The 27901-nt window shown below is 42.4% G+C and overlaps 1 protein-coding gene across 2 annotated transcripts in view; it reads right to left on the reverse strand.

Moving 5' to 3' along the window:
* The window catches only part of rcan3 (regulator of calcineurin 3), a 48530-nt gene that overhangs the window by 9873 nt on the left and 10756 nt on the right, over positions 1 to 27901 (reverse strand). The window contains exon 1 of one of the 2 annotated variants that reach the window (XM_022196730.2): positions 13611 to 13929. The exons of the other annotated variant lie outside the window; for it this stretch is intronic. Within the exon in view, the coding sequence (XP_022052422.1) occupies positions 13611 to 13697 (87 nt within the window). The 5' untranslated portion in view covers positions 13698 to 13929. Of the gene's footprint in view, positions 1 to 13610; positions 13930 to 27901 lie in introns of those variants that run through there. 2 annotated transcript variants of the gene reach the window in all.

Below are 27901 nucleotides of genomic sequence, written 5' to 3' on the forward strand. Positions count from 1 at the left end.
GAGCATCCCTGGGATCAACAAACCTGATCCACAGAGGCCCCACTGCAAACCACAAGGCCCAAAGGACAAAATCCCAGCACAGGACACCCACAGAGGTCACATGTCCTCCTTGATGGGTTAGAGCTGTTTTGGCATCATGAGGGATATCTACACAAACAAACAATAGTGGCTGGTTGTAATGTCATGGTTGATTGGTGTTTTACATGAATTTCCAACCCAATTTGTGCTGTTGCTGCATTATTTTTCAATTATTTTCCGAGAAGATAACAAATTTGGTGATTTAAGTTCTTTGACACCTCTGTCTGCGACAGACGTGACTCTAACTGCTCTGCACACATTTCATTTTGTTATCAAGTTAATGGAGAAAATTTGATTTCCAGCTTCCTGTCATTTTCCTGCAATCTTCTCCGGTGCTGTTTGTCTCACGGTAATTTTATGTAATTATCTCCTTTCTCTGCTTCCACTTTAGGCATCGCACGTTGTCTTTAACGTTACCCCTACATTCCCACATGTCTCCTGTTGTTTAGTTTTTTTTTTAACTCAGGCCTCTCTATGGGCACCAAATTGGCCTCCTCAGCTGTGAACTCAATCAAGCAGCTCAGTAGGGGGGCAAAAGGAAAAGGAAAAAGGCCGACGGGAGAGCTGGTTTCTGAGTAATCAGTAACGCTATTCTTTGTCTCCTAGCCGACCATCTCCCAGCAGCGGCAAAACTTCACCAAGAAATGACTCTTCTTTCCAAGAATCACAAAGGATGACGGACGGTTGCTTTTCCCTTTCCTCTATTCATGCGCCCGGTGTCTTAAAAGCCACGTTTGCAATCAGTGGCATCAGTCTCAGCTGTTAAGTGCTGCTCTACAAATGAGCCTCTAATTCTGTTACCGTGAGGCAGTTTTTATCTGAACAGGTTTTTCTTTTCTGTTAGCGGCTGTGGGAGACAGAAAACTAAAATACTCCCACAGCACTTCGCTTGTTGAGCTGACACAGCAGTTCTCGCCAGGATGGAAAGGGTGCCTGTTACCTGAAGGAACACATGCCAGCCTTGAGATCTGCCTTGGTACATTAGTGACAGCTTGGTGACTGGAGACACCAGGTATCTATAAACTCAGCGCACCGAGATGAGTGCTGGGTTCTGTCTGTGTGTCCTATCAGTCGGGTGTGCTTTTGGTGAATCCTTAAAAAAGCTTTTGCACATATACATCTCTGCTTATGCTGTTTCACACTTAAAACGACACTTACATACAAGCAGGACATAAAGATTTGGATGCTCTGATACTGTGTACCAGTGTTGAAGTCATGCTTTTATTTTGAAATAAAAAAAATACTTGAAATAAGACATGTCTTAAGATTATTTCTGCCATTCATTTTTATTTACTGGGACCTGAAATATACAAAATCATTAAAAACTTATCCATATTCATCAAAATCTATTCAAGTCATTGCTCAGTCTGATGTTTGGATGTTACATTTTTACACGTATGTCTCATTTTACTAACATCAACGAAATGCAAATGACTAGATTTTTTGTGAGCAATTTCACTGGAGCTAAGTACATGCAGTGATAGTTAATGATAGCAAATATGCTCTAAAATACAGGCTGTACTCTGCCTCTGTGGAGAAATCCCATCGTCACCCTGTCTGACACATGCAGAGTTGTAAATGATTCTGCAAGCTGTGAACCACATTTATGCTGCAGTGTGTTGTTCACTGTAGCCAAACAATCTGGATTTTAAAAATAAGCAGATTAGCACTTTTACTCCAAATCCTCTTGCCTTCCCCATTTGTTTTATTCCCAGCTTTCCTCCCCTCCCCATGTAAGTGCATCTACTCTTCCCTTGCTAAACTTCTCAGGGTAGCTGAGTAAACTTCAGAGCTGGCTTCACCTCCAGGCACTGTGATACCATTTTTAGTCAGGTTTCTAGTTCACCATACAAGGTGCATTCTCAGGAAGCACGGAAAAGAGGTCAGGTCCAGGAATGTGTGAATATCTTGACTCCTTTTATGCATTATGAGGAGAAATACCGACTAACTCAGCAATTACAACACAAGAATCTCAAAAACTGAGGAACGAGTGTGACTCATCACGACACTGGGACAGCAGAGTGTACTCATTTAAAATGAATTCCCTCACCCGCATAGTTGTGCATAAACAGCAGAACAAGCAGCATGTCAAAAAGTTGCTTCTTCTGCTTTTACACATTGTAGTAGACAGGCCCAACAGCCACCCTCTGCAGTACAGATTTGTGTTGTTGTAGCTTGGAAATGAAATACTTTGGTGTCTTTTTTTTATATAAGCTCAGGCCCTGTTCATTCCAGAGAAACCGGGACACTCCCTCTCACAAATCCGATCCTATTTAACTTGGCATTTATAGATTTTTTTCACCACTTTCATTTAAACTCTTATTTATCTTCTTATGATGAATGTTAAAGTCCAACATTGACTGCTTTCTGCTTGCTGCCTGTTGTTAGCCCTGAGCAGACAGTGTACATGAATCAGCAACAACATTAAAACCACTGACAGGTGAGGCGTATAACATTGATCGTCTTGTTACAATTCAGTGTTCTGCTGGGAAATCTTGTGTTCTGGCATCCCTGTGTTGGTACCACCCATCTAAACATTACTGGACACTAAGTATTACTCTCCCCTGAAAGAGTGAGAACTTCATTGGATGAGCTTTGTTTATTTTTCCGACCGTTTCACACGAACCTATTTGTTCAAAAACCCTCCTGATTTGGGTACAAACATGATTAGCCTGAGAATAACAGCAAAGCACTTGTTTGGCCTTTCTGCAGAACCCACTTAAGCCCTTATTCAAACTGTGAATTTTCCATGAGCCTTAGCCAACCACTATGACTCACATGTCATCAAACTCCGTGTGTAAAACTGATAAGGTAGTCATTTACGGACGCACACACATAAACACGCACTGTGGCTACTTCCTTAACCTAAATTGATGTTTTGGCATGAGCGGAGATGTGGGGAAAGCTCCGAGATCGCGTTCCATAATAGCGTGCGCCGTTTGTTTTTAACCTCATACGCCGAGGCTGATACACCCACGGCCGATCGGTGCGTAACAAGTGAGGGTGCTTATCACTTATTTACGAGGTCTCTATGAGTGAACATCCTGAGGGAATGAGAAGGGGAAGACGAGGGGAAATGAGGAAGAGGAGAGGGGTGCTGAGTTACACATGGCTGAAAAGTGGCCTGCTCATCTGCCATCGCTATGTTCCCTGCGGTGACCTACTCCCTTTGTTCTCTCTGTGTATGTGTGTGAGTAAGTATGTGTGTGATGCAGACAATGTGTTGAGGATTCTTTACTGTGTTTCCACAGTTAGCGACCTGTAGGTACCCATGAACATACAATACGCATATAACCACTAGCAGAGCATGAGAGTATGACTTGTCAGCAGACAGACTGGTTATAATTGCACAAAATCCAACTACTACTGTATTTGCGGTGAACAAGAAACTGTAGGACAGCAGGTGAGAGAGCACAAGAGAACAGCCTGTTCTCGCTTCTCATTCTGAACAAGACAGATTACAACATCCACTGAAGAAGCCAGATAAAAAACATGATTTATCTCCCGCACAGCCACTACTAAGTCATGGAAAATAAGAGAAAGTTGGGTATTTTTCGGAACAATTCCAGTTGAAATCGTTATTTTAAAAAAACATGACATTAAAATAATATAACAAATAAATATATATGTAATCATCTGCTTCAGAATTCCTTGAACACGTTGGATTTTTCATGTGTTCACGGTGGGGACGGTTGAAAGCAGGAGGTGTGAAGTCGCAGCTCTCAAACAGCCGACAACTTGACTTAATTGAAACCGCGAGGGTGCTCGTCATTGCTGACCACATGTTTCTCCGTGTCACCTTTACATAACATCCAGGGCGTACCTCTGCAGCCTGGATTCCCTTCCTTTAGATTGTCCACTTCACCTCTGCTCTGCTGTTGCACAACTGAGCACGTCAGAGGAAGCATGCGAGCTGCAATTTGCAACTTGAGATCTTTTCCTCTCTGACTTTTCCTTTTAGTTTTGACAGATTTTACACCAAAACACCTTGTGACCCATGCATGAATACAAATGAATGTTGTAGAAGTCAAAACGACTTAGATTGTCTCCAAAAAGTACCATGATTTCACTGTCATATTTCTTGCAGTTCAGTGAGAGGACAACCACAATATACAGTAAGTAAAGTCCTCTATACAACTCATAAATTGCTTCCGATAGAAGAAAGAAAAGGAAAAACTGGAAGAAAATGCAAATGAGCTGCATCTAATGCGCCACAGTCCTTCTACGAAAGAAACTGTGCTGTATTATTAGTAGAATAACTACAGTCTTTATATATAGTGTATGAGGAAAAGTGAAACAAGCCACTCTTGGAGAACAACAAAGGTCACATATACTCAGGGAAAAAGAACAATACGTACATTTATCCTCCCAAATAAGAAACCATGATAATAAAACTCCAACATGAAGAGATAAGAAGCTTACTAGTGAACTACAGCCACTCTTGTAGCTGCAAGGCCATCCTTCAGCAGATTGCCTCTTGGGCAACGAGGCAGTTATGTTCCTGACGGTAATGGAAAGGCTGTCATCACAGCGGCAACAGGACATGACTGTGGGCATGACTCACATTAAGCAGCACAGGGAGGCAGCAAGCACTGAGCCAGCAAGTGGTCTTGACACACAATCATCCGAACAAAATATCTGCGGCACAACAATAAATAGCAGTGATTGACAGAGCAGTGCTGAAGGGAAACGGGAGGCTGAGGGGGGGTGACAAAACCGCAGAATGAACAACTGTATACAGTGTATCTGCTTCACACTCTTTTCAGGTAATAAATCAAAGTGGCAGAATTGGGTGTAACCTTATGACAGGTGACTGTCACTTAGGTGTTTTCCTACCTTATGTAAAGTTGAGATTAAGTTTTGTTAATGTGTGAGGATCGCTGACAGTCAGCAAACCTGCAAGTTCGTCCTGTTCTGTTAGCACAATATAAACATAAATGATGGAGAAATGACTTCAGTGGCACCTCGCAAACACTATTCTCAGCAAATTATGTTCAAATTGTGATGCCCCACAAAAGCTCCTACATGCTGTCGACTTTCATTGTTGTATTTGTCAGCTCATTGTGCGGTTTAGGGAGTTAAATAAGGCCTGCATATTCAGCTGTTTGTTCGCTGTCACCAGCTGACAGTGAGCAAGTCACATAATCTGAAACACAGTCACACGTCCCGTCACTCCTTTCATCAGCCATGTGCCCGAAAACCACTAAGCACTCAGAAAACAATCACAAAATCATCTCAAAATTAATTTGAAAATAAAAGCCTTTCTAGTGTTGGAACAGCTAAATGAGCAGTGACAGAAAACAGAAAAGCAGGAAAAGTTTTGAATTTAGTAAAGGGCTAATACAAACAGAAAACAGATCTGCAACAATTTTTTACCATTAAAATAGTTCTTGTCAAAGAAAATTCTTATATATGCCCATAAAAAAAACAAAAACAAAAACCCATTTAAACTCACTGACTGAGTCACAATGCTCTATTTTGATCTTCTTTCTGATTTAAGCCGGTACAGTATTTCAATCATGCTGGCACTCAGATGTCACAATCCATGACTATAATCCACAAGCTTGTTCAATTCTATGTTGAATTACACCATTTGGCGTTTTGGATCAAAATGAAAAGATTAACCGAGCCTAATTGGGACGTAAAGAAGGGATATTCTGTGTTTTTTCCATTTTTTTCTTTGGCGGATAACTCTGCGACACGTGCGTGGCTTTAGCACAGTCTAATCCAGACCCTCATGCTTGAATGGGATTTGGGTGAAAACCAACAAATTAGGCCACGGACCCTCAGGGTGAGTCGGGACAGTGTTACACTAAAAATAGATGATGTTGGAATAATTAAGAAAATTCATTTTTTAATCGTGTGGACCGTCATTTTTAATTACCATCCTCCCTAAAGGGCCAAACTGGAACCAGTCTAATGAGGTCGACCAAGGAAGGCAGATCGTAGAGATAACAAACCAAGCTGGATGAAACATCTCATTTTTGCATGCATGCTTGTTTCAGCACACTTTTCCTTATCACACTCCATATTTTTTCCATGATTGTTCCATTAAACAGAGCCAACTTTCCACTGCAGTTATCGCTGTGTTGAAAATTTATTTTATTTCAAATAGGGCAGACCTTTCAGCTGCTAGACGTTACTACAAACACTGTCGAAAGCATAACAGAAACTCAAATATGAGGATGTTTCCATTAGTCTTTCAGCTCTGTTCACACACATCTCAATTAACATACTGACTAGCATCTGTAATCTACTCTGTAGATTATGCTCATCTATCTCTATGATAAACAGAGACACTATATTATAGCTGGTTTGGCATTTTTTGTTTAGTGTTTCAACATGGATTTACTGCTAAACACACCAGCCATCTTAATAACGGTCTGAAACCAATGTGCTGCTGCTACAACAGTCTACTTGATGGGATCTAAATTCTGTCCAGAACGGACTGCAGCTTTGTCTTGTGTATACAACTAAGGCGAGCAGTAAGTCTTGTGAGTCAGGATGCCATATGACACCACATGATCAACATCAGGACCTATGTTAAGACACATTTTTTAAGCCACTTCCTCGTGCATATCTGCGATTTCACCATGGACCTGCAGAAGGAGCTGCACAGTCTCCATTAACAGGCCTAGCAGAAGCAAACCTTTATGCAGAGGATCACCACTGGAGATGAGGGTCTGGTGTATGGCTACAACTCAGAGGCCAAGCAGCAGTCTCCATGGCTGCAGTGCCCACAGTTTCCAAGCTCAAAGAACACGACTCAGATCCGCAGCGCACCAAGAGCAATTTTTTATCATTTTGTTCTCTTTCAAGTATTAGAGTGTCAACATCCAGTTCTACTGTAACATAGGGAGTTACCTCAGTGAAAATTCAATGCAAAGAATGTAAATGTGGTGCGACCATGACAGCATGTCATACTAAAAATGTGCACACTAATTTTTGGTTGCGCCAATACAACCACCGCTCTACTCAGATTTGTCTCACCGCAACGTTGTCATTTTACGCATCACCATTTTGACAACATGCAGGACACCCAGAGGTCTCTTGCAGATGGTACTTGATGCACTTAAAGATTATGACATTCAGGGGGTGGTCTAAGTGTAGCAGGAACACTGGAAGCAGTGTTTTGCTGCACAAAGTTACTATGCTGCCCTATTTTTCTAACAGGTTTACTAAATATAAACTATTTAGTAAGCTTAGAAAAGGCATTTGCTAGATTTTAAAAATGAGGTCTTCATTTTAAAAATGTCTTGCTGTGTCATGCTTCTTTATGTCATGAGAGACTTTGTAAACTAATGTGACAACTAGTTTATACTTTTGTGATTACAATGCCTTTGGTCTAATTACTTTTTATGCTATCTGATCTTTTTCTGATTTGCAATCACTATCACAGAATTTGTTTCCCCTACAATGGGACAGCAAATTCATACTACAACGGACAACTCCATGCATGGTGAGGGCTGAGGCAAGCATACCAAGTATGTTATTTTTGAAGTCAATCCGGCATCAAGAAGCTGTCACTGACTCTTATTCTGAATTGTAGCACAAAACATGTACTTGATATGACAAAGTACTTCACAATATTCTTAATACAGACACAGAATCTCCTCAGTGATGTCAGCTTACTGGCTGTTGCATCTCCTCTTAACTTCAAGATTAGGGGTCAGTTCTTTAACAGTATAAGAGACTTTAAGATAAAGTTAGCCTTCCGACTATTTAGGGTGAGGTAATGTGTTATCATAAAAACACAAACTCAATATTACCGGATAAACACTGAGATTATGTGTGTGGGAAACCCAACTTAGCACAGAGGGAAACAGCTTTTGTCAAGGTAGCTATTAATGTTAGCATAGCAGCAAATCTTCTGTTTACAAAACAACAAAAACAACCCATGATTAATAGCTACGTCTGCATTGTGAGGGCTGCATGAGCACTGGGGAGGCATGTGAATAGGGCAAGTGTTATTACAGTGAAATCAATACCTCGAGCAAGGAGCCCTATTGATAGGGGCCGACGCTGCGGCGCTACACTGCCACTCCCTTGGGGACAATGTGTCCACGGCAGGGAGCTTGAAATCAGTTTACGGCATGTAGGGACACATTAATCCTATTACCATCAATCTGGTCATTATGGTTTTTATTGAGGCAGGAGCTTTTGCTCTTCAACAGCACTTAGGCCTGGGCTGAACACACACATGTGCACACCAGCACACACATATTTTTCTTACATCACACACTCTAAATATGCAAGTACGTCCGCACAGATCCATAAACTTCAGAGGCGACAGTAATCCAAAGAGCTGCACAACATTACATAAGGTAGCTAAAGAGATGCTACACTAACAGCACTTAACTTAGGCCACAACATACTGACAAATGAGATCCGGTTCTTCACTCACCACCGCTTTGTCTCTTCTTACTGCTCTCTCTTGTATTCCTCTCTCTACCTTTCTGGTGGTAATCAGTGCATCACCTTGGGGCGATGCAGCATCTTAAGTGATGATTAAGCATTACAGAAACAAAGATAAGAGCATACTGCACAGCTTGTATAAACCATACCCTGTTTCTCTACATATGGAAGAAACCGTGTACATTTATGCATTTGCGGTACACAACAATTTTGAGGCACTGTTATTTACTTCAGCTTTTATTCAAGTAATATTTTAAATGTCTATTACATTTGTCTTTATTCCTCTAAAAAGGATATACATTGTGAACAATGCTACTTTCCAAGAGGCTACAACAACATCTTGCTTGCTTGTACCAAACCAACAGTCTACAACCATATGAATTTACAAAAGCTGATAAGTGCAGTGCTTTTAGAAGTTCAAACTTGCCAGAGTTTGTCGCTTCTGTCTGATTAATGACTTAAATGAAACATTAAATATAAAGACTAAATCCGATTAATTTTCTGACGCTATAAACACTGCTTGACACACCATTAGTAAATTCTGCTTTTGGTTGACAGTATGAAGCATGTAGCTTGGTCTACGTAATGATCTGAAGCCTTACTGTACTTTTCCAAGGTAATTGGTTTGTCATTGCTATTTTAGGCACGACAACTGTCTTGTCTTCTCGCGGCCATTTGTGTCGGACTGGAAATCCAATTGGAAATTCTGACAAGAAAATTCTGTTCCATAAGTGACTCAATAACAAAGGCCGATCATTGTATGACGCCGTCTTCTTTGGCAAGTAAACTGTGGGCCTCAACATTCCATTGCCTTTTTTCTTTGCTTCTAATCTTATCAATTCATAGTCGTGTCATCTTGGCCACGTGGTAACCGGACACCCTACCCAGGAGACTGTCTTTTGTTCTACGTCACCCTAACGGACGCAGCACTAACCTTTAGCTGACACCCGAGCTCGAGCGCTTCTCTAGGGTTTCAGGCAAATGTGAACAGCCTGGCTCTCCACCTGCCTAGTGCCCGGACTGGGGGGAGCAGGCACACCTGAGCCCACTGCTCAGACCCAGGATCGCTCAACCCTGCCAAGGCGCAGATCTGGTTTCCTACCAGCACAGAACATGATACCGTCACCGTCTACATCCATCCTGTCTGTCCTGCCGCTGCACCTCTGCCTCTTGCCTTCACCCAACAACTGGTCACAGTGCATCACAACAGCATTTTCTAACTGTGCATCTAGGATCACCTCAATATTCAGGTCAAACCTATCAGTATCAAGTTATTTGAAGTTGGTTTAAATGTAAAGAAAAATATGAGCAAGATCTTGTCTGCAGCTATTTGGATGAATAAATCATCTTTGTAAGCGAACATGATCTTTTCACATTTGTTCAACCTTCTCAATTAATAAAAAAACATAAAATTATTCATCTTATGCAATCAAAAACCGAATATCTACACATCTATTACTTCAGCGTGCCCAGAAAGAAGCCCTGCTAAAGCAAACAAACGTTTATTGAAACATCCCATGCTTGATGAGTGAAAGCGAATCACAGACAATAATTAGATGGAACATTGTTTTGTGCCTTGCCTTGCTGCTTAGATGCTCAAAATAACCTTCATAAATCAAGAGGAATGACAAGCCGTTACATAAGGTTGCACAAAGACAGTGGGAAAAGAGTGAAAACATCACACACGTCAGCAAAATCACTTCAGTTTAGCTGAACTACAAATAGCAGATTAGTCACCAAACTTCTCCTTCTTACGCACAACCGGCATAATTCCTGCGACAATAAAGGCCTGAGAAACAGACATATGACACACGTGACAGACAAACAGAGAGACAGACAGACGAGAGGACAAGCGGAAAGTGACCCAGGCGGATGGAAATTTCTCCCGGCGTCCTCGGCGAGGAGCGGCGCGTGTTTGCTGACAGAGATGTTTGTCTGTAGGTCTGTGAGTCCGCTGACTCACTGTTGTGGTTGGAGTGTGTGACTGTGGAGCGTGTGTGACTGTGTCAGTGTTACTACTGTCTTTGGCGTGTGGGAGAGCAGGCGCGGGTTGAAAATAGCCGTCTTTTGTGGCTTTGCAACGCGGCCTCTGTGGTGTTTTTTATGACAGGTTTGTGTATAATTAAGTGCGAAGGGATCATAACGTCCAAATCCTGTTTTTCTCCTAAAACCTCGATGTGTTAAACGCTTCACAGTTGAAGTAAACACATTTCATGTGGCGACAGACTGAAAGCCAGAGAAGCACTTATCAAGAGCAGGAGCAGGTAGACGAGGCGGATTAATTATTTACACGAGTATAAAAGAGGAAATAAATAGGCAACCGTCAAACTGGCAAGTGGGTAAATAAATAAATGAGAAGGAAACGTCAAATCAAACATGCAAGGTAACTGTACAGGCTTGCATCACGCTCTGCCTGCCTGCCATCATACTATGACCTTCACCATGTGTCCTGTGCTATCATCTGCTGATGCTGGTAGATTTTCCAGGTATTGGCAGTGTTGTGACGAACATACTACAGCAGTCAACACAGAGCTCTGGCTTCACTGAACCTCACGGCAACAATAGTCCTTCTGTTTCCCTCTAAAATGGATCCCGAGCACTTTGGCATAAGAGCCTACTGTACCAGCAGCTCTGCCGTTATTATAACAACAACCTGCCCTATCCACAGCCTCTCTGTTTGGCTCATTAATGATGTAACCAGCATGGATTGAGCCGAGGCGTGGGCATGCCATTTCAACCGTATCAAAACAATGGCTCCAAAAACACCACAGTCACTCACAAAGCATCTACTCTAATTAAAAAAAAAACCACCATTCACTTATGTTCTTCATGTCACCCCCTTCAAACATCAATGTCATTGCCTAATCTTTCCTTGAAGCTTCTATAAATAGCAGCAATCCGCATATTAGTCCACCCAAAATGCTTTCCAGCAAAAACTGAAGTCAGATTATTATCCTGCTCTTCAGATTTGGGGATATTAATACAAAACAGCGACTCGGATCTTGTTGAATGATAATAAAAACAAGAGCAGGCTGACAGGGAGGTGATCTCAATCAGAGGCCGCTCCCCACATGCCCTGCTTTAATCTGCCCTCTCCGCCAGTGTTCTCCATCACTCGCTGTGTGCCAGAAACCAGGATTAGTGGTGTTCTTTGTGCCATTCGAAAGTCAACCCCTCTGTCTGCTCTTTTTAATTGTGCACGGAACCTTTTTCCTTCAGCTGCGTCTCGGAGAAGTGGGCTGATAAGAGCTGTTTGACAGGAGGCTTTGGCGAAGAACTGCCCTCTGATCAGTGTGTCCTGCCTGTGGCTGTGTCGAGCCTGTCTGGGGAGAACAGCTGATCTAAGAGCGCCAAGCAGGTTTTGACAAAAGTCTACCCAAATGAAACAAAGGACACAATAAACCGAAGCCATGTGTTGTGAATGAAGAGATACTATGTGTCTGCACTGGGCAGAAAGCCTACAAAATCAACACCTCTGTGTGCCTTGGCAGTTATTTTCCTTTCACTCGCATTTCCTCGGAAATCACAAGGATGATGGCAGCCATCCTATAATTAGAGAGCAAATGCAGGGTGACACATTGGTGTCTCTCACCTTGGCTGGACCGCAGTAGTTACAAACTGTAATGAGAGTTGGGAACAAACACAGCAGCTGCCGGCAGCTCGCTGGGCAAATGCAGACCACAGGGTGAGTCAGTACTCAACTTGCATTCTTTATGTGTTCATATGTGCAGGGTATTTTTAAGCAAATATCAAGCACATGCAGATCAGGCTACTGCAAACAACAAGATGCAACCACATTCCATATATGCAGACAGCACAAAGCCTATGCACAAGTAGTGTGGGATTAGTGACATTCATGGAACTGCAAAGAAAGAAATATAGCTGAACAAGGTGGGGAAGGGTGGAGAAATGAACTTCTGCTGCTGAATCGCATCAGCGCTGGAGAACAAGTGTCACAGAGGAACAAAAAAAAAAAAAAAAAAAAAAAAACATGACTGCGAGTCCATCCATGACAGAACATTTATCCTCGCGTACACCGACTGCTCATAATGGACTAGACCTTGATCACAGGAGATCCAACCTGTCCTCAGTCTCCAGAGCTGCACTGGTTTTTCTCACCCTTTTCTGCATCTCTTTCTGTATCTGTGGTGATGAGTCAAATCAGACAAGCAGACACGCAGGCAGCCAGCAGGTGAGGGAATATATTCTGACATGGAATTTCCAAAGGGTTTAGTGGGTGAGTCAAGCTTTGGCAGACCATCTGTGTAGCCTTCTAAGCCCCCAATACTGGCATGCACCAAAGTTGGGGTCCCAAGGCTCACTTTGAACATATTAGAGTACAAGTGCTGCCCTGCTCTTTGACTGACAGGCAGCATATACCTTTATACCTGTACCCGATTTGTCCTGAGGGCTTCGAAGAAATCAATAGCATATTACTGCAGGGTTAGTCAAACTTAAACGTCATCAATAACACCCCTACTGGATGCTGTGGAACGCTTATTTTTACAATTGCAAATCATTTTGGCTTTTATGCCCAAGTTCTCTGAAATTCTTCCCATATTTGCTATTGGATTGTCTTTTCTGCTCTAACCTGGTGCACCTGCAGTGCTGCTGTGGTGAGAAGAGGGCAGAGATACAGAGGGGGGAGAATGGGGGTCTGTCTGCCACTGCGTCTAAAAACTGCCTCACTTCTTTCCCTGCATGTGTCTTGCATGGACAATTCCATCCATCACACCCTTTCATTCAGCCTCCGCACCGTCTCTCCAAATTCCTCTCGACCTGTGCAACTTAACGCCACAATATTGTCAGAATTGGTGCATTACGGATTGTTTTTTGCAGCCTAGTCTTGCGGTATTTTGCGATTTATTCAGCATGAATCGCGGTGCGGTGAGGGACGTGCGTCTTGGCGAGCTGCGGCTCCCATTGATAAAAATCCTCTTCTGAGAGAAAGAGAGAGAGAGAGAGAAAGAGGGCTGCATTCAACGTCACCAAGACATGCATGCACTGCTACCAGGCAGCAGTGGGTCCTGAGTCTGCACAACCGACACCGCAAAGGGCGAAACCATGCTTTGCTGCAGCGTGCGTCTTTTTTCCCCCCTTCGGAGATAAAACCGTACCTGCATTTTGTCTGATGTAAACACTTCGGTGTCTACTTCGCAGGCGATGATGGTCACCATCTCCAGTTTCATATTTATCGATGGCATTCCCTTGCGTGATCGAGGAGGCTAGCAAAAGAAAAAAACAAATAAAAAAGAATAATAAAAGTCTTCCTCTTTAAATCGTGTGTCGGGTTCTTCCTCCAGAAAGTTGCGGTTCTTGCGCCTCGGTCCTCCTGCGCTCAGAGTTGCTGCTGGACTCCTCGCTGCACTAAAGCGCTGCTGACAGTGATGCTGCAGCAGCCGCACAAACTCTCTCCCTCCCTTCCTCTATCTCTTCCTCCTCCCTCCTTCCTCCCTCGCTCCTGCCCTCCCCCTGGCTCCACATTGACGTCATTACCATCCTCACGTTCGTCGTGTTTTACGCCACTACGGCGCTTGGCGAACCGTGCAGGGGGCACTGCAGAATCCACGGGCCGGTTTATTCCGCCTTTTCTTGTATTTCTGGTGTCAGTGGAGGAGGGAAAAAAGTGTCACAGAAAGAAGTGAACATGGGTACATGAAGTGACATGAACACCAGAGTCACCCTGATTGACCCAGTGAATTCCAGCACAGAGCTATGGTGCTTTTGAATGAACAGTGCATTTGTATGGCTATAGATGGAGTAGATGCAAGTGTTGCATAAAAAAATTAAAAAAAAAAAAACAACACACATTTTGGGGTTGTTTATAGCACAATTTCATGGAAAAGGTGGACAGAATTATATCAGGTTGAAACAACCTAATTACTCCGACAAGGAATGAGGCGGAGTTACGTGACGATTGTTTGTCTGTCTGTTATTAAAAAACGGACAAACGAATTTGGATGAAATTTTCAGGGAAGCTCAAAAATGACACAAGGGCCAAGTGATTAGCTTTTGGCAGTGATGTCGCTTATAGTCTGGATCCATGGATTTGTTTAAGATTTCTGTATAATTGCGAGATAGTGGCATGGCGTCACTGTAACTATGACTATGACAACATTAAACTGCTTTTTATTTTTTTACTCTTTCCTTTCCCTTTATTAAAAACGTGTTTACTGAACAGACTATTCCTGTATCTGTCTTCTGCAACTGGCAAAGTACAAAGTAAAATCTACAAAATAAGATAAACTTTATGGAGAAATCCACAAAAATAAATACATTGAAATAAATATTATACTAATTAAATATATATATAGAAATTAGTTAAAAATTAACTACTGGAGAGAGAAAAAACAAGAAGTCCAGTAGCTATTTATTGAACCTTTTAGGATTACAAAGTCGCATATTGGGCCATGAAGTGTTATGTCCCTGGTTAGCATCTTTTTTTTGTTCATTTTGTCTCATCTCATTTCCTGTCATCTCTCTACTAGTCTAGCCACTAAAGGTAAAAGTGCTGCCAGCTGCTGATGATTATTTCTGTCGATTATTCTGTCAATTTTTTTCTTGATTAATCGACAAGTAGTTTGGGTTACACATGTTGAAAAATGTTAATCTCTGTTTCCAAAACTCTGAGATGATGTCCACAAATGTTTTGCTTTGGCCACGATCTAAAGATATTCCGCTTACGGTCACTGAGGAGCAAAGAAATCTGAAAATGTTCATACTTTGGAAGGTATGATCAGTGAATATATTATTTTTTTCTTTACAAAAAAAAGCTATAACCAAGTCACTGATCATCAAAACAGTCTTAAGTTAATTTAATTGTTGATAAGTAATCAACTAATTGTTGCAGTTTTAGTGGCAAGTACACAATATATTAACATTATTATTATTATTAGCAGTAAGCAATATCATATGACTTATATGACATAGTTTTCTGATGGAGCCCATGTGATCAAAGTACAACCATGTAAGTCAGAAAATATTTTGCATCAGTCATGAGCTCAAATTACTAGCTTACTGCGGGTCAAAAATATGCTGCCTGCTAAAAGCATTTACAGCACTTGTTTTCCTATCAAGGCACACAGTTGCATAACCATGCATGTCAGCTGCATGCTCTGAAGTTAGTTACCTTCAGCTGACATGGTCCGTGGCTTTATGGGCTTAAGAATAGCAGACAAACAACACGCCTAAATGGAAGCGAGGCTAATGTACTCCGTGCCGAAAGCTGCCGTCTCCCTACAAGCTGTGCAGTAAATTAATAGATGCCTAATTTGGGCATTAGAGCCTTCAGTACCGACGCTTAGCTGATCCTGGAATGACAGAGATGTGAAAACTTTGACAGAACTTCTCAGTGGGCTGTACTGTACTTTAATGCTGACTTCTTGATTGTAGATTAGCTGTACTTGACTCTTTATCACTACCAATAAAGCGGGAGACCAGGCTGACTGTACCACTGCTGCCAGAGCTTCTTTCTGTTAATTACTATGATCCACTGAGTTTCCATTCGGGCTGAAGACCAGTCATTTCAAAAATTCCCACAGACATTATGCCATTGCATAATATGCTAACAAATCGTGTCTTCTTTCCATCACTCAGATCATCTCACTCCATCTCTCCCGCCCTCCATTTCATAATAATAATTGCCAGACCAGCCGAGACAGCTAAGTCCCTATAAGCCATTAATATTGAGGCTCTAGGCGGTGAGGACTATTTATGTCTGTGCATGTCAGGCATTGTCCACGTTGAGTAGACGGAGAACATGAGAAAGATATAAGTGGATGACTGTGACATTCCTCCAGCAGACAGTATCAGTCAGTCACTCGGTCTGGAAAAATCCGCCTGTAAGCGCCCAAAAACACCCCATAACAGTGTAGCACGTTGACCGGAGTCTGAGCAGCATTGTCAGCTGCTTCTTCTGCTGGGAGTGAATCTGCTTTAATCTTCCAACTCACGATCGCAAGAACAGGCAGTACAGAAGACGCTTCTTGGCAGGTTTAGATACTGTTTCAAAAAATCACCCCCCGAGCTCATTAATCACACGCTCAGAAGTGATAAAGCAGTGCACCTGTGTCGCCTTTTTCTTTTCCATCCACTCGGTTTTCTGGAAGCTGATGTAGTCTTCGCTTGCCAAAGGTTGTGATCATTTATTTATGGCTTGTTGGAAAATTCTCTTTTCACTTGCCCCTATTTACAAAGCCTTGAGTCAACAGATGATAGTAGAGATTCACTGCGTTGCTCAAGGAAACTTCAGTCAAGCAGATGTTTGCTGAAGCCCTGTGATCTGGAAAACAGCTTGCAAAGCCATCCTGCCTGTACCTTGACCTGGCATTTAGCCTGGGTTAGGTACATTTAATGCAAAACCAGAGAGCATATCCCAGTGAAAATTTGTTTTCCAGCATCTACGTCAGGAGGAACTTCTGTGGTTACCATGAATTATGAGGAAAAATGAATGAAAAAGGTCAATAATACATCAAATAATTAAAGAAAATGCAGAATTGATTAAAAATATGCCCACATATTTGTGTTCAGGAGGAAAAAAAAAAACACATTTGGTAGACTTACTGGCCTGTTTACAGCAGTATGTGATAGTGTTGGTAACATCTTAACACTTAAAATGCAAATTAAAAAAAATAATCCTTTCCATCTGTGTCCTGTACGGCACCCTGCATGTACTATTTTACTTGAATGTTTTCGGTTATCAAAGCACCATGTCGATGTGCCCCTCTGATCCCTTTGTCTCGGCTGATAAGTAGGATGGATTGCCATGGATGATGAAGCACTTTTCTTCCTCCCCGGCCTCATTCTGCAGCTCTGCTCCTCCTCCTCCTCATTCTCAATTCGCTCCTCTCATTCACAATTCTCTCTGTTAGATCTCACAGGCAGCGCACCCTCAAACAAGAGTCCATGCAGGAAAATAAAAAGCTTCGACACCATCTTTCCATTTGAAAGATGAATGTGAAACCCAGATCAGTGACTGCTCGTTTCTCAGAATTATTTTAATCCTTAAAACGCTGCCAGCTTGTGATACTTAATACCATAACCCATTATCAACAAATAAACTATAAATGGGAGCATGCTGCATCTTTATATGGACAATATCTTATTTATTTATGTGCACAGTGTGAACTGCAATGTGTGCATGATTCTAAGTTGCACATATTTAACAATTATTTGCTTTCATCCTTAGTTTACCCCAGCGCTGAGACTACTGGAAAAAGCTGGCCTGGCTCTGTCTAATGGTAACAAACTAGCAGCATCTCGAAAGTCTTTTATCAAATACAAGTATTCCTTCAAATAAAATCAATTTGCTTAAGCTGTAGCCATTTACCAGCAATGCAGTAAAAGTCAGTTTGCTTTCTTTGTCTACTATTGGCAGCCTAATATATAAATATAAGACGCAAATACAAATTTCACAAAGGTGTTCGATTCAGGAGTGGATTTTCTTTCTCCTAACTCCCATTTGTTTATGATCAAGAAGAAATAAATGAATATGGATGCAGTATGAATCATCAGACACGGCGCACAGTCAATGAAATGGTCGAAATGTAGTTAATGCGGAGTTTCAAACATGCACGATGCACTTTCTGAGAGATGAAAAGAGGAGCTGGCAGAGAGGCAGAGAGATGCTCAAAGAGTGAGACGCTGTGTCTCAGACTCACTGACGAGCAAAATTTGTATTCAGAAGGGGAGCTCTGCAGAGGAGCAGGAGGGAGGAAATCAGGGCAGTGGATCATCACGGTGGGCTCATGTACGCATGCTCCTAATGCACACATGCGTCTTAGTGCAAAGAGGGAAACAATGCTATGCTTAAACACAGCTTCTAAAAATAACTGCATGCAAAGATGTATAATTTTTATTTGCAAATTCAAATTAAATGCATGCAAACATTGGTAATTCATTTCCTGCAATCACTGATCCGAAATAGAAAAGCATGAAAATATGACAGCTATGACAACCGTTCTCACAGACATGCAGGCTTTGTTTGTATGTGGGTGTGACCGTGCATGCTGGAGTGCGATGTTACAGCAGAAAAATCAAAGGAATGACAGGGTAAAAACAAACTCCCGAGCCACTGCAGGCATGCAGTCAGGCTGCGGCTACGCTATCCTCCTGATCCTCACACACCTGCATCTGAACACACACATGCTCCCTCCGCTCCACTGCCAACCTCTTGTTACAACAGGCTACCTCATTTGGCCCAGCCAAAGCAACCCATGGTGCCAGCGCCAATGCAGCTGCTGCAATCTAGGCCAAGCTATTTATAAAGCAAGCAGCCAAGCACAGGCGCAGGGAGCCAGGGGGAGACAGAGGGATGGGAGGATAAAAGAATGTCTACAGGGCAGAGAGGCAGATCTACAGAGCGTAGGTGAGAAAGAGCGGGGGAGAACAGAGAGAGACAGAGATGCAGCAGAGGCAGGGAGGGAATAAAAGTAGTGAGCGGGTGAGTGAAAATAGAAAGAGATAGAAATAGAAAGAGATAGAAATAGAGAGAGGGAGGGAGGGGGGGGGGTCCTGCCAGGTGCAAAGGACAGCATGAATACCTGAGCATGAGCAGACATCTGCTCTCAACTGTAAATGACAAACACATGTAGCCTTGATCAACGTCCCCTCAAAGCCCCAAACTGGTTTTTATCTGGTGGTTTGAATTCTGCAGATGAGCTGACAGGATGAAATGTGAGGTGGGGAGCGTGGCTGCTGCTGTGTTAAGTCATTTAGATGTAAAAACAAAAATAGATGATAGACAGAGATTTACATGTCCTCTGGCAATCATTCGTTAATTAACAGTGATAGACAACTCCCAAAGGTCAACTCTAAATGCAACTCTTTTCTCCTAATTAACAAAATTGAGCCTCTTATCAAGGGAAATTTGTACATGCAAGTATACAAGTATGAAATTCAAGTAGTCATACTGGTACTCAATAAGTACCGCTCTCACCTTAGTTGGGTTCAGGTGGAAGAAAATAATGCCTTGACATTACTTGCAGCAATAAGGATTTTGTGACATGTGAATCAAAATCTGATGACAGCTGCAGGCAGATGAGCTGACTTAATTTTTTTAGTGTGACTTTTGATAAATAATAAGTGGAATATTTTTTCCTCCTAACTTTATTATTATTAAATACTAAGGGTGACAGAAAAGCAGAGATCTAAAGGGAAGTTTACCAGATACTTCACTTTTTTTTTTAACATGACATCCAGAAGTTCTCTGCAATAAGCTGTCAAGTTGCCCTGAGACTTTAAGTGCTGATGTATTGTATTTGGAAGATCTGGCTGCCTGGGATGGTTTTCATAGATAAGATGATATGAATATTCAGGCATCTTAAAATGAAAAATCATGTCAAACAAATGCTAATGTAGCAGTTCTGAAACAGAGATGCATCAATCTCAATGCAGTATTATTTTTCCCCAGACTAAACTCTATGTATTTGCAGATGTATTGACTTCTGTCAGTTGATGCAATAATGTCAAACTTTATTTTGTTTTTCTGTTCTATAATCTTGAAAATTAACTATATATATATTTAGGTTTACAACTGGAGCAAGGGACGCAAGCCAGTGTCTTATTGTGCCGGTCCCAAGCCCGGATAAATACAGAGGGGTTGTGTCAGGAAGGGCATCCGACGTAAAACTTTGGCCAAATCAAACATGCGAATCAAATGCATGACTTCCATACTGGATCGGTCGAGGCCCGGGTTAATAACGACCGCCATCGGTGCTGTCGACCTACAGGGTGCCGGTGGAAAATGGACGACTGTTGGTCGAAGAAGGAGGGGAGGAAGGTGTGTTCGTAGGAAGAGAGAGAAGAGGAACACCAAGAGTCTAGGACTGAGAGTAGGGACTTTGAATGTTGGAACTATGACAGAAAAAGGTAGAGAGCTGGTTGACATGATGCAGAGGAGGAAGGTGGACATACTGTGTGTCCAGGAGACCAGGTGGAAAGGTAGTAAAGCTAGAAGTTTAGGAGCAGGGTTCAAGTTGTTCTATCATGGTGTAGATAGGAAGAGAAATGGAGTAGGAGATATCTTGAAGGAGGAGTTCGTTAGGAATGTCCTGGAGGTAAAAAGAGTGTCAGATCGAGTGATGAGCCTGAAGCTAGAAATCGAAGGTGTGATGTTCAATGTTGTTAGTGGGTATGCTCCACAGGTAGGATGTGAGCTGGAGGAGAAGGAGAAATTCTGGTTGGACCTTGATGAAGTGATGCAGAACATCCCTAGAAGTGAGAGAGTTGTCATTGGTGCAGACTTCAATGAACATGTTGGTGCAGGAAACAGAGATGATGAGGAGGTCATGGGCAGGTTTGGTATCCAGGAGAGGAACGCAGAAGGACAGATGGTGGTTGACTTTGCAAAAAGGATGGAAATGGCTGTAGTGAATACTTTCTTCCAGAAGAGGCAGGAACATAGGGTGACCTATAAGAGTGGCGGTAGGAGCACACAGGTAGACTACATCTTGTGTAGATGGTGTAATCTGAAGGAAATCAGTGACTGCAAAGTAGTGGTAAATGAGAGTGTAGCCAGACAGCATAGGATGGTGGTGTGTAGGATGACCCTGGTGGTGAAGAAGATGAAGAGGGCAAAGGCAGAGCAGAGGACCAAATGGTGGAAGCTGAAAAAGGAAGAGCGTTGTATGACTTTCAGGAAAGAGCTGAGACAGGCTTTGGATGGTCAGGAGGTGCTTCCAGATGACTGGACAACTACAGCAAATGTGATCAGGGAGACAGGTCGCAGAGTTCTTGGTGTGTCATCTGGAAGGAAAGGGATAAGGAGACTTGGTGGTGGAATGAGGAGGTGCAGGAGTGGATCCAGAGAAAGAGGTTAGCCAAGAAGAAGTGGGACACTGAGAGGACTGAAGAGAGTAGACAGGAGTACAGGGAGATGCAGCGTAAGGTGAAAGTAGAGGTGGCAAAGGCCAAAAAGGGGCTTACAATGACTAGTATGCTAGGTTGGACAGTAAGGAGGGAGAGACTGACCTGTATAGGTTGGCAAGGCAGAGAGACAGAGATGGGAAAGACGTGCAGCAGGTTAGGGTGATAAAGGATAAGGATGGAAGTGTGTTGACAGGTGCCAATAGTGTGATGGGAAGATGGAAAGAGTACTTTGAAGAGTTGATGAATGAGGAAAATGAGAGAGAACGAAGAGTAGAAGAGGTGACTGTTGTGGACCAGGAAGTAGCAAAGATTAGTAAGGATGAAGTGAGGAGGGCATTGAAGAGGATGAAGAGTGGAAAGGCACTTGGTCCTGATGATATACCTGTGGAGGTATGGAAGTGTCTCGGAGAGGTAGCAGTAGAGTTTCTGACTGGGTTGTTCAACAGGATCTTAGATAGTGAGAAGATGCCCGAGGAATGGAGGAGAAGTGTGCTGGTGCCCATCTTTAAGAACAAGGGAGATGTGCAGAGTTGTGGCAACTACAGAGGAATAAAGCTGATGAGTCACATGATGAAGCTATGGGAAAGAGTCGTTGAAGCTAGACTAAGGGCAGAGGTGAACATCTGTGAGCAGCAGTATGGTTTCATGCCAAGAAAGAGTACAACAGATGCAATATTTGCTTTGAAGATGTTGATAGAGAAGTACAGAGAAGGTCAGAAGGAGCTGCATTGTGTCTTTGTAGATCTGGAGAAAGCTTATGACAGGGTGCCCAGAGAGGAACTGTGGTTTTGTATGAGGAAGTCTGGGGTGGAAGAGAAGTATATTAGAGTGGTGCAGGACATGTATGAGGACTGTAAGACAGTGGTGAGGTGTGCTGTAGGAGTAACAGAGGAGTTCAAGGTGGAGGTGGGACTACATCAGGGATCAGCTCTGAGCCCCTTCTTGTTTGCTATGGTGATGGACAGGATGACAGACGAGGTTAGACAGGAGTCTCCATGGACTATGATGTTTGCAGATGACATTGTGATCTGTAGTGAGAGCAGAGAACAGATGGAGGAGAAGCTAGAGGCGTGGAGGTTTGCCCTGGAAAGGAGAGGAATGAAGGTTAGCCGCAGCAAGACGGAGTATCTGTGTGTGAATGAGAGGGACCCAAGTGGAAGAGTGAGGTTGCAGGGAGAAGAGATCAAGAAGGTGGAGGATTTTAAGTACTTAGGGTCAACAGTCCAGAGCAATGCAGAGTGTGGAAAAGAGGTGAAGAAGTGTGTACAGGCAGGCTGGAACGACTGGAGAAAAGTGTCAGGTGTGATGTGTGATAGAAGAGTTTCAGCTAAAATGAAAGGAAAGGTTTACAAAACTGTGGTGAGACCAGCCATGTTGTTTGGTCTGGAGACAGTGACCCTGAGAAAAAGACAAGAGGCAGAGCTGGAGGTAGCAGAACTGAAGATGCTGAGGTTCTCTTTGGGAGTGACCAGGATGGATAGGATCAGGAATGAGTACATCAGAGGCTTTGGAGATAAAGTCAGAGAGGCCAGACTGAGATGGTTCGGACATGTCCAGAGGAGAGAGAGTGAATATATTGGGAGAAGGATGCTGAGTTTCCCACTGCCAGGCAGGAGGCCAAGAGGAAGACCAAAGAGGAGGTTTATGGATGTGGTTAAAGATGACATGAAGGTGGTTGGTGTGAGAGAAAAAGATGCAGAAGACAGGGTTAGATGGAGGCAATTGATTCGTTGTGGCGACCCCTGAAGGGAAAAGCCGAAAGGAAAAGAAGAAGACAACTGGAGCTAAAACTATAGACAGATGACAAAAAAAAAAAAACACACAAACCAACATAACTAATAAGCGTTGGGCCACCACATGTCACCAGGCCATTGATTCTCCAAGTCTCTGGACCTCTGTTGCTCACATAAACTCACTGAAGGACTAGTCACTGTGCAATATTAAACTTCCATTCTTTGAAAACTGTGAAATTGTGTATGTATGACCCACTGCTTCAAATACTGTTGCTTTCCCTCTGATGCATTTGCATGTTTATGTTCCATTTTCATACTGCATTTAATTCCAATAATTAGTCTTAAATGGTTTACTGTTATTATTTTAACAATCTTATGCCTCAGGAGAACTATCTAAATTCTGTTATATTGTTGTCTGACCTCAATATAATAACAGTAAAGCTAAAGCAACAACCACAAGAAACAAGATGATGGAGAGTGCTGTCCAACATGTCAGTCCAAAATGGATCACAGGTTTCCAAGTGGGGGGAGTTCTGGTGACTTTATATGTCAAAGCACGCTTCACATCGTAATAAGGTGATCAGTCAGAACAACTTTGTATTGATTTACAGTGACTCTTTCCTCTGAGGGTACAAGTGCATTCAAACCACGGCAGCAAAATGCTCCAACAGCTGAACAGAGCCGTCAGATCCCCACTCTTTGGGGATCAGTCGGCATGTCATTCATTAAAGTTTCTTCCTGACAGTCACTAAGAAACAGTATACGGATGGGTCACATCTTCGAAATATCCTACCTGTTTAATGACATCAGAACAGGGGCTAAAATATAATTTTAATAACAGAAAATGTACTCCAGTTTCTCAAAAGGGAAAATGTTGAAAAAAATATTTTTTTTCTGTGTCTGTGTCACATTCTTGCAAATTTTATATATTTGGGTTTATGAATGTATGAGCAAGTCAAACAAAACAAGAAGTCAACTTGGACCACTGGGAAAACATATGATGATTTTTTTCACTATTTTCTAATGTTTAATAAACTAGATGATTATTGTTTATTGTTTAATTAGGATCTCCATTAGCTGCCCTTTGAATGATCGCGAGTCTTCCTGGGGTCCTTATTATTGGATTAGTCATAGCTTGTTCAATAATGAAAATGATGAAGACTTTTAGTTGCAGCCTTATCCAGTGTATCAGATCATTTCAGATCTGCAAACCAGAAGCTGCCACCAGATTCCGAGTTCAACTTGAAGCAAAAAAAAAAAAAAATCAGACCTGGTGTTACTAGAAAAAGGCCTAACTTTAGAGAAATATTTCATTTAATAGTTAGTTATTATAACATAATGTTCCAAAAAAAACTCAACTAATAGTAATATCATAACGGATTTGGTTAAAAAAATAAATAACCAAAGATGCTTTATGTACAGTGACCTCTTTCAAACAGCCCTACAAATACTGCTTAAACATTGGAATTGACAGAACAGTATGTATTTGGTTCACGGCCCACATCTGGTGGGCCACCAGCAGCTGTTCAGCGTTTTAACCCAGTCCAGCAGCTTAGGAGCTGGAGAGATGAGCTGCCGTATAGCCGTGTGAGCGGGACAGAGACAGAGGGAGAGGAGGAGGAAGCACAGAACGACACGTGCCGATGGTTCCACTGATTGCTTTGCTTTGAAATCAGGTCAAATCTTTGGATGGGCTAGTCGGACTCTCCGACCCGCATACAGGCGCTGGCGCTGTTAGAACAACAGACACAACAAAGACGAGAAAAAAACCCGAGCAGGGAGGGACCCGAGGCGTTTTCAGAGCCTCAAAGACAACACAGTATTCTGAGAAATGGGTACCATTTTCTGTGGCAGGCAAACAAAGAGACAGAAAGAAATCATCGAGTCTTCACCAGAGGATAGGAAGACTTCTCCGTTCTTTCACTTCAAACACGACTAATTGAAAGCCATGGGATCCTCGTGGCAACAAAGTGGTGAGCAAGTGGTGAGCCGGTGCGATGCAAACTTTAGACGAACAGTTTGGCTAAAAAGTAAACTAAATTAAAAGGAATAAATATTCATGCTACAGCTTTCAGATCTGTTTCAGACAACGCACAGATGCTCAAACTGTACAAATCAGAGGCACAGAATGCGGCAGAGGCCCCCAGACGCCACGAGCACAGACCGTCAATAAGCACCGCGATGAAGACAGCGAGAGGCAGACAGAGACGGGCTTAAATGACAGTGAAGAAAAGCACTCGTGGGAGAAAATGAACAAATGAAAGATCGAAGGAAGAACAGAAACAAACAAGCACAAGATTGTTTTTCCGTTTTGAGGAAAAGTAGCAACAGCAAAAAAAAAAAAAGAAAAACAAGTGCCAAAACAGAAAAAAAAAAAAAAAATCAACAAACTGTCAATAGTCCTTTTCTGCAAATGACAACCAGCAGAAATTGATTTGAATGCTGTTCTCGCAACCTTTCCTCCCAGTAAACACCTTTAAAAAACAATCTCACAGGGGAGCCGGCTTCTCAGATTCAGGTGCCACACAGCATTAAGAAGTCAACAAAGTTATGTAAGCAAACAGGAAGCTAGAAGAAAAGAAATAAGGGCAGGATATGGACCAAGTCTCTAAAGGCAGCTGTAATAACTACCTCTAGATGCACAACACAGTCCAAGCTTTCCATTTTTAAAATACATCTGTACAGCACAAATACAGAGAGACAAGCAGATCCAAAAATGGACTGCCGTTCATTTATTTCTTAGAATCAGCTTAACTAAACTCCCTGTTACCTCTGGCTTTATTTCAGCTCCTTAATTTTACACATTCGTGCCTAAAAGCCATCATCGGCTGAACATTCTGCTGTTTCATGGACTGCATGATTGCATTTATGCCTCGATTCATGAGTTCATTTATATTTCAGCAGTTAAATAAGGGATTGGACTCTATTGTTGGTCTGTAACTGCTATTCTTGAAAGCAGCCAGAGAGCAGTTCTTTTTTTAGACCGATTGAACCAAAAAATAATAATCGTGACTTAAATGGAGGCATGACTAAGAACAAAAATCACAGCGGCTTACATGGCATCTTAAATGTTATAGTTTCATAATCAGGCCTTGTCTAGTAGGCGGAGGCGGAGCGAGATGCGTCTGTGGAAGACAAGCTGCTGTATTTTTGGTCAAAGCAGTCGTACACAAAACCAATCATAATCACACATCAAAGAGCAAAAAATAATGTCCTCTAAGCTCTCATGAGAAAGTGTGGAGGAGGTGTTGTATAAACTGCAGAACAAAACAGTTTTACTGTGAGGAGCATATAAGGATGAGTGTCTGTAAATAGATGTATTTACGGTGTAGAAACATGACATCATGGACTTATGTAACTGGATTTGATTAGCTGTGTGAAGCGATTCTTTTAAATTTCAAGGTAATTAAATTGAATTAATGTGTTGAAGAGACATTTTGAATGTATTATCGTTGATGTACTGTATGTCTCCCAAGTAGATAAACACTAAAGTTTCTTCTGAAAAGAAGGAAATTATGAGCTCAGATAGAATGATTAAAGGTATTATGGAACATTTCTGCTCATTAAAATGTCTAGAGCAATATATATATATATATATACACTGCCAGTCAAATGTTTTTTCTTTATTTTCATGACTATTTACATTGCAGATTCTCACTGACTACATCAAAACTACGAATAAACACATATGGAATTATTTAGTAAACAGAAAAGTGTGAAATACTGTAAGTCAAAATGTTTTATATTTTAGATACTTCAAAATATCCACCTTTTGCTTTGATTACTGCTTTCACATTCTTGGCATTCTCTCAATGAGTTTCATGAGGTAGTCACCTGAAATTAACCTGGCAATAGCCAGATTAATAATTGTGTAGTACTTGATAGTACTCCACAATATCAATCTGGGACCGCTCCATGTAAATCCGTTCGGAGGAAAGAGGCACGGATTGGACAATGCAACAGTATGTCCCGCCTCTGACAGGTTTGTTTTTAGCCAATCGCGGCAAACTTTAATATGTCGTCATCGGGTTGCACGCAGGTGCTATGGTGTGGTCAAAGTAAAACTGACTTAATAGCAGCATCTACACGATCGCAGTGTTTCCCCTCCTATATGACCGACGAGGCGGGCCGCCTCGCTGGTATAGGCCACCGCCTCACTACAATTTTGCCGAAATTGCCGCCTCACTGGTCCGCGCCCAAAAAAAACAAACGGAAAGCACCAAGCCACCGGAGTTGTCATTTTTAACTGTGCGGGTCCGCCGGCTGCTCTCCCCTGGTCTCCCCCGCTAGCTGGTTGGCTAACACCTGCCGCCGCTCGTCTGCCCGGGACAAACCACGCATGCACGCACGCCCCCCACGTTGGCCCTTGCCTACACCCCACCGCCTCACAGCCATTTCAACCCAGGGGAAACACTGCGATCGTTGTCCTCTGTTGCCATGTTTGTTTTGATCTACTGGCGCTTGGTGTTGTCGTCACACCTGGATATCCCGCACATTATCCCGCCCCACACACGAATACTGCTGCGTGATTGGCCCAAACCAACTTGGTTCTGTACGAACAGTGAATGCGGGAGCGGAGCAAGATGGTTTCTTGAGAGATTTGTGAACTCACAAATATCGCGAGAAATCAACTTGCTGGCAAGGTTAACCTGAAATAGTTTTCCAACAGTCTTGAAGGAATTTCCAGAGATGCTGAGCACTAATTGGCTCTTTTGCCTTCACTCTGCGGTCCATCTCATCCCAAACCATCTGGCTTGGGTCAGGTGACTGTGGATGCCAGGTCATCTGACGCAGCACTCCATCACTCT

The sequence above is a fragment of the Acanthochromis polyacanthus genome, chromosome 1 (genome assembly GCF_021347895.1).
Source record: "Acanthochromis polyacanthus isolate Apoly-LR-REF ecotype Palm Island chromosome 1, KAUST_Apoly_ChrSc, whole genome shotgun sequence".
In the NCBI taxonomy this organism is placed as follows: domain Eukaryota; kingdom Metazoa; phylum Chordata; class Actinopteri; family Pomacentridae; genus Acanthochromis; species Acanthochromis polyacanthus.